This window comes from Convolutriloba macropyga, chromosome 7, assembly GCF_964194025.1.
Source record: "Convolutriloba macropyga chromosome 7, txConMacr16.3, whole genome shotgun sequence".
Taxonomy (NCBI): domain Eukaryota; kingdom Metazoa; phylum Xenacoelomorpha; order Acoela; family Convolutidae; genus Convolutriloba; species Convolutriloba macropyga.
The window spans coordinates 68423661-68431398 of NC_134474.1; the positions used below are offsets into that span (position 1 = coordinate 68423661).

General features: G+C 33.7%; 1 protein-coding gene across 1 annotated transcript; it reads right to left on the reverse strand.

Moving 5' to 3' along the window:
* Nucleotides 1-399: 399 nt before the first annotated feature.
* On the reverse strand, nucleotides 400-7738 carry LOC142342485 (uncharacterized). Its single transcript, XM_075393828.1, has 3 exons — nucleotides 7428-7738; nucleotides 1320-1476; nucleotides 400-772 (listed from the first exon to the last, which is right to left on the reverse strand). The coding sequence occupies exons 1-3, from the start codon at nucleotides 7604-7606 to the stop codon at nucleotides 704-706; spliced, it is 405 nt and encodes a 134-aa protein (XP_075249943.1). The 5' UTR covers nucleotides 7607-7738; the 3' UTR covers nucleotides 400-703.

Below are 7738 nucleotides of genomic sequence, written 5' to 3' on the forward strand. Positions count from 1 at the left end.
AAGGCACTATATTGCTAATCCCTTTCGTGTGAACAGCTTGGGTGTCATGCTGTGAGGTACGTCTTTTATGGGAAGGGGTAAATTACCTTACTAATTTAATATTAAGGGAATATCTGTCTAATCCCCCTCATGTGAACAGCGTGGGTATCATGCTGTGAGGTACGTCTTTGGGTTCTGAGGGAAAATGGGCTATACGTAATCTTTATACATAGGTACTTCTTTTTACCCCCCTGTCTTGCTCACGATATACTACTAAATTACCCTCAGTTCTCTTGTAGCGTTGAATCCACTTTTGTTAACCAACACCCCACCCCCCACCCATCGACGCCAGTGCGATAAAGAGTGGGATCGTACGAAATATTACAGTAGTTTTCGCAATTAATAGTGAAGGAAAACTGCTCGTAATTCAAAAATGATTTAATTCAAAGTGATTGAGTATTTATACAAAGTGATGTAGCTTACATTATACAATAATTGGCATTATCTCTAAGCCCATCAACAAGTATCAAAATTATTCCGAATTCCGAACTTTACTGTTTTTTTCTTGATTCTGCTGCAGTTAACATTTCACATTATATATTTAAAAATTGAGCACAAAACGCAAATACGAAACAGATATTGATTAATTTCATTCATTCCCAGATTTATTGATGTGGAGAGTTTCCTAGTTTTTTCCTGCTTTTCGTCAAATATTCCGATCATTTTACTTCCAATTCGTGTCTCTCAAGGCTGCGCTGAAGTCTAGCAACTCAATGCCATGAAGGTCCATGTCCTACAAACAGCACTATATCAATCACGTTGACTTGAAAATGAGATGAAAAATTTCGCTGAAAATGCGATTTGAATTTTAAGTCAGTTGAAAATAAAGACCTGATTTTTTATTGAATAAGATTTTCATAGAGATAACACGCAACTGGTATTTGATTACAACAGCAATTGAATAACTTCGAGTGTTAATTTTTAAAATTAAAAAACGAAATAAATTCTTTATCGAATTTTGGTTTTTTGGTGAATCTTCAACATTTTTTTAAATTGAATGATACTGCCCTTAAAACGGTTGATAATTTTTTTTTGACGTTTTATGGTAAGTAAGGCACCATAAAAATTAGAGTATAGATTTTTGAAATTTCATGCACTGAAATGTTGTTCCGAAACTGTAAGTGGCTCTTTTCAGACCACTGTATGGACTGTTTATCAGCCAAACTTAAGAAACCTTTATGATCGTTGTAAGTTTAGTAAGTTTCCGTGAAATCCATAAATGGCTTTTTACGATTGGTGGTAAGTTTCTTTTATGACGGTCGACCCGGGTACTGGCAAACCTTTGAGCAGAAGTCTAGGTATGTTTTGAGGTCACTTTTCATCCACTCTTTTAGCTCCCTCAAATGGTATTTGTTCAGAAACAGGGCCACCTTCTGCCCCACAGACTCAATGCAGTTCTTGTCTTTAGCCCAAGCCAGAACTTCGGGGTCCACACTTCTGAACACAAGAGCAATTATTGTTCATTACGATGCAGAGGTATACCCCAAAATTTCCGCCTTAGTAAAATTGGCTCGAAAATTAGTTATATACAATGAACGAAATTAGATGACATCCTTTGTATCTTACTTTTCGCAAAAGGGGTTCCGCCAATTTTGCGAAATAAAAGAACATTCGGTGCGAAAAGTAGGTAACAAATCTTGTAGTACGTTTCCGCACAATTTAGGTCTCTATTATTCGCGCGCATTTTGAGCATGAAATAAACACTTATAAAGATTTAATTGAAGCTTTCAAAGCTTTAAAGTAGTTTAAATACATGCAACCACAAAAACTGATTTTTTTCCGAAAAATCCCTCGCACATCAAAGGCTTTGTATATCAATGTGGGACCGGCCAATTTTAATAAGTAGTAATAAATAGTACTAATAAGTAGTAATGAGTGGTAACAAAGTACTATAAGTAGTAATAAAGTAGTAATAAAGTACTACTAGTAGTAATAAGTAAGGCTTAATTAAATAAGTAGAAATTAATTTAGGCTTAATTGCGGATTATATGCGAAATCGAGCTACATTGCGTGCGAAAAATGGATACGTAAATTGAGCGGATGCGTGATACAACTCGCGCGAAAAATAGGTTATTGAGTTTGTACTTGTATTTCGCGGCTAAAATTAGGACACTTTTGCGAACACGGGATACGATATTCCCTTCCATTTTGCCGGTTTCTGCTAAAGTAGCTTTTTTCCGCAATATTGTACCACTTTCAATGTATTAACATAGTAAAAACGAACACGAGATACCCACATCGGGCATATCTGCCCGTGACGATTTGGGTATACCTCTGCACTTTAATGTTGGCGCGAGTGAATAACCAAAAGTAACTAAGTGTCAAGGCTTCCATTCATAATCGGACGGTATCTTACAAGATTCTACAAGATTAAAACGTTTTACAAGATTACGCTTCGATCATCTTGAAAGCCGTTAGAACATTTGTAAGGCAACAGTCTTGGCCGTTGGAGTTCGTTTGGGCTGAATAGAGTTGGGGGTAAACTGAATATTATCAGCTGCAATATGTCAAATGCTTTTTGAAACAAAAAAAACTCAATTTGTTTTTAATATAAATTATATAGATCTGGGTAATATTAGGACAAAAGTACTTATATTCCATTTTCTCGGCCATAGATAAAAAAATTATGAACGTTTTTTAAATAATATGTTATTTTGTTCTTAAGTTCTACAAACCTCTATGGATCCAAAACTGCGGTTAAATAAGATTCATCTCAAACAGTTTTTGGGAACCACGTTAGTTAATAATTTTAACGGAACGGAAAACTATTATATTTCATATGTACTTATTAATTAACTTAGATAAAACATGAAATGATGCTTAACAACATCTGCTATTGTAAAAGTTTAATTAGGGTATTCTATTAAGGTATTGACTGCTATCACGGTCTTCTTGATTGTCTGAAATGGAAGACTTGGATAACATTTGGACTTTTTGGAAATTAAGACTATGTTTCTTTCACAAAATTTTAGTTTCCTAAAGCATTGTTAAAACCTCATGATAAAGTAGCTGTCGACTATAAGAACTAATTTGATCCAAATAATTCATTAGTATTTGCACAGTCTCTTCTGACAGTCAATTTGTCTCTTCTAGTTTTTGCAATAGGGAGAATTTACCACCCAAAGATGGGTTTTATTGCTTTTCTAGTACAACACAATCATCATAAAATTCCAGCTGTCAATCATAAAAGCTACTTTCGTTTATTTTTTTCAATAAAAACCGCCGAACAAGCCATTCATTAGACAGGTTTTATTGCACTCCGTTTTTTTAACAATCCACTGATGTATTTTATTGCTGCTGTGCCAATTTTAATATGTGTTCACACATTCTGTTATGATTTTTTTGAAAATGGGATAAACAAAAACGCCGGGAAAACTACATTTAAATGGAGTTCCTACGCCGGTTTAACTAGTTTTTGTTAGTAGACGCTCAATACTTGCTGGAACGTCTACTTACTGACTTAAAAAATCAGTTTCAGGAAACTTTGCTCCAGTTTTTCTATGATTTTGTTCCTTTTGCAACACTTTGGAGCAGGTTGTTATTTTTGTCTGACATCAACGTTGATCACAACTCAATATGAACTTTTGCATTCCTGAATTTCTTTATTTTTTGGTTTTCAAACTTACTTGTATAGTTATCGAAAACTAAAGGAACTGTAGTGAATCTATCAATTTTTAAAAAATTCAAAATTTTAGTTCTAAACAATTTCTGTTATCAATTTTTGATACTTTTCTCGGTCAGCTTTAAATTTTTATAGCTTGTGGATTTGCTGTTTTTAACTGGATAATATTGTTTTGAATATATATGCTTCCAAAAAACATCACCTTTTTGTAATTTTTGCTATTGTCTCATGTTTTTGTACAATTTTTGCAATTATTACATCTGTTTGTTACCTATAATGTCCTTAAGATTTTACTTATTTCTGCCAGTTTTTTGTTGGCAACATTTTTTTTGAGATTTTTACCTTGATATCATTGAAATGAAACAAGTTAGTGCTGATTTTCGATTTTTTTATAAAAAAAATATTTTTATTCCCTTGTACTTGTACTTGCAATTGCAAAAGGACCATTTCATTGTACATTCGTCACTAGTGTAATTTTGGCAATGATTTTGGCACTGGACTATTTTTAGTTGTGATGATAGGTGAGAACACCAAGAATTCTAAGAGTTTTATTTTTTGGAAACTTCTGCCATTTTTGAAATTGATAGACAATTATTAATTTTGTTACTCTATTTTTCCTAAGAGTGTCAGACAAAGTTGTGCTACATGTTTAATTATTGTAGTTTTCGGGCTTTTTGGGGAAAAATTGGAAATGAATACCTAAGCAGCAAAAAGGATCGATAATTCAAATTTTTTTATGACCTTTAAATTTCTCAGTCATTTTGTCTGTTTATCGTTCAGTGGTCAATTTAAGCTCTTGCAAGCTCAAAGATCTGATTATTTTTGTTCAGGTTCTGATATGGTAATGCAAAAGTAGCCGTGCTATGATTTTTTGACAGAAATTTTTTTTTGCATTACAAACTTTCGCAAATTTTCGTACTCGTTGATTTTTTTTGCTTCAAGGGCTTTGAGCCCTACTTAACAAACTTAATTGGAACTTAATTAAAAAGCAGTTGCCCAGTATAAACAACTTGAAATGAACGGAGTCTTCTATAAAGGAAAATGAAATCAAAAAAGAAAAGTGATAAAACCTATTAAGAACATTTTTCAAAGCCCATTTCTTCAACTTTCTTCTACTTATACTTAAATGGAAAACCTTATGTTAATCAGTGTTCTTGATGTATTCTTTTTCCTCTCACATTGAAGTAGAAAAAATAAAAACCAAAATTGAAGTTTCTAGGGAAACGAAAACAATCTTAGAACTTTGTATTTTTAGAAGGACTATTTTTTCTTTCGTTTTTCTCTTTTTCTTTAAGTGCCAGTTGGTTTCATTGGAATCTGCTGCTATTCCCTGTCAACCCATCCGTTTTGTTTGAGATTGAAGCAGTCTTTTGTCATGTTTTTGAATCAATTGTTTTAGATAGAATTCAGAGACAAAAAATGTTTTGTCGGATGTCGGTTTCCAGATTGGCAATTAGTTTTATGGCCTTATATAAAATTGAGAGACAATTGTGAACTGTCTGGGCAGCTGAGGACGTTCATTTGGTACATTTTGAATTCTTAAACCCAAAAAGTTTCATCTTATCTGTCTGATTCCCATTCTAAAAATCCTCTTAACTTTTAGCTTTCAAAGTTTCTAATCCAGGTGTTGAGATTTCGTCACGGATTGACGAAACCTAGAAAAAATATTTTTGAAAAGGTTGTCGTGAACTTAAATTGGGTATTTTTTAAAATTCTGCAACTTCATTCATCAGATTAATACGCATTGTTTTTGCCTGCTCTCCTACCATTGGTTCCGTTATACCCCATAATTAGCTGAAAAATAGTTATCCGATAAGTCACAAATGATGCTGAGCGAAACATGGCGAAATTCCAATTACCTTGTTTGAGTTTTAATCTCAGCGTTCTAAAGTTCGGGAATGTCTTTGTTATTATAGAATTTCAGTGGTTTGAATTGTAGCTTGTTGTTTTAAAATTATTCAGGCTGAAAACGTAAAAAAGCTGGCGATAGTTTGTTCTTGATTAAAATTTTAGCTCTCTTAAGAGCTGTGGAAAAATTTTCTTGACATTTAGAGTTAAATGGGTGAAAAGAGAATTGAAAGAGTCGAAGTTTTCAGTTAGGAAATTCAAGGTCGAGATGTCCAGAGCGACTAGAACCCTGATCAGACCGACTTTGAACGGACGTCTGCGCATGGTGTGATGAACGATGCGAACACAAACAAATCTGATCAGCAGCAAGTTTCAAGCGCACGATGGTATTGTTAGAAACCACTTTGGTCTGTGTTTGTCTGATCAGAGGTCATCTACGTCTTGGAGATTATAATTTTTGCCGTTTTCAGCCTGAATAATTTTAAAACAACAAGCTGCAATTCAAACCGGTAATATTATATAACAACATAGACATTCCCAAATTTGAGATAACTCAAGCAAGGGAACTTCAAACAAGGTGTTTTGCCCAGCATCATTTTTGAGAGACGATTTCGATCTGGACCTCCGATATGATTTCAATAAGAGCTGAACAAAATTGAAATTTTACCCCTTCTATAATAACATAGTGTAAGCGCCATTTTCCAGCTGTTCAATTTTGTTAAAGTGCTTTCTGTTATGTTGTTGCGGGTTTTCAACATTTTGTTATGTCACCAGGTTTTTGCACAGTCATTAATAAAAATCAACAGACGGGCTTTAAGAAGAATTATCACAAAATTTTGCAATTTCTTTGAGCTTTTAGTTTATGAGAGGGAAAATGCCCGATTTCGCTCCTAATACTTGAATTATTCAAATCATCGCCAATTTTTTGTGAAGAGAAATCTACAAACTTGTGAAAACCCACCTGTGCTAGGTTATGTCCCGCAATCAAAATTGAAGCACATGTAATATTTAGAAAATTTCAATAGAAAATATCCGCTTTAAAAATACTCATTTGCAATTTGCAGTACTCATGTCATTGTTTCTTATTAAACTCTTGTTGGGATAATAGATGAATCCATGAAATAAATTGTAAGCACCTGATGAATACTATGAAATTCTTGAACACTTTTGGGATTGGAAAAAACTCCTTTTCGGATTTTTTTTCAGTTACGCTTTTTTAAATTTCAGTTATATAATTAGTGCGAGAAAATAACGATAGAAATATTTTTTAGATGAAAGATCATAAATATAAGGTATGCTTGGTTGGGGAACTCATGGTTGAAATCATTTCTAAGTTCAATCGATTATCAGAAAGTTTTCTTGTGATCAGCCTTGTGCCCACAAATCACCATGGTGCCCACGCAATTGAGTATTTGCTTTTTGTTTGTTCCCAGAAACCCTCACAACCGGGTCTTCAGGTTAGAAAAATTAGTCTAATCAACAACGCAAGGGCGTAAACTATATATGTATTATAGCAACGAGAGTTGGGAGAGAGAAAAGAGTTGAGGAAAATGAGATCCATTTTTCCGTTTCCACTTAAAATTCATCGCTATCTTCATAATTATCTGCATTTTTCTGGAAACTATTTCTTCACCCCTGGGTTAGTGGGCATATAACTTGTACGCACAATAGGGAGGCTATAAAATACACTGGAGGCCGAAACAGAATAGATTTTTTTTTCTGTTTTATTTTTACGCAGTTCTTTTCTGCTGAAATTTTGGGCTTTCTTATGTTGTTATGTTGTAATGAAAGAAAAACTGATTGAAAATCAAACCCAAAAGTATGTAAATTATGTAACGATTAAATATTGGAAAACACAGAAATGAGTAATAGAAAATATTTGTAACCCACGTTATGGGCGAGATATTCGAATACGTACCTAGTTTCCGTGCTAATTTCCCCTCCTGAACTGATTTGCGAGGTAACAACAGTGCCCGAGGTTCCACTAACTTGTTTCACAGACGTCCTCTCGGAACTTTCAGTCGTACTCGCCGACTGCGTCGTTTCTGTCTTTTCAACGCTTTTTTTCTTTACGATAAATTTCTTCATAGAGCTCATATCTGACTAATCGAAGTTAAGAAAAGTTCAGACAAAATTGTGCTAAAGTTGATCAAATAAAACGCGCAAAATTAGCAAATATTTTTGAATGTCCTCAATTTGAACACAAAATTATGCCGTTAATTTAAACGC

Excerpts from the sequence above, each read along its gene's own strand:
- LOC142342485 (XM_075393828.1), bottom strand. The coding sequence starts at position 7,606 with ATGAGCTCTATGAAGAAATTTATCGTAAAGAAAAAAAGCGTTGAAAAG. Across the intron at positions 1,477-7,427 it reads GAAATTAGCACGGAAACTAG|AAGTGTGGACCCCGAAGTTC; the intron begins GTACGTATTCGA and ends TCTTGTGTTCAG. Across the intron at positions 773-1,319 it reads ACCTAGACTTCTGCTCAAAG|GACATGGACCTTCATGGCAT; the intron begins GTTTGCCAGTAC and ends TGCTGTTTGTAG.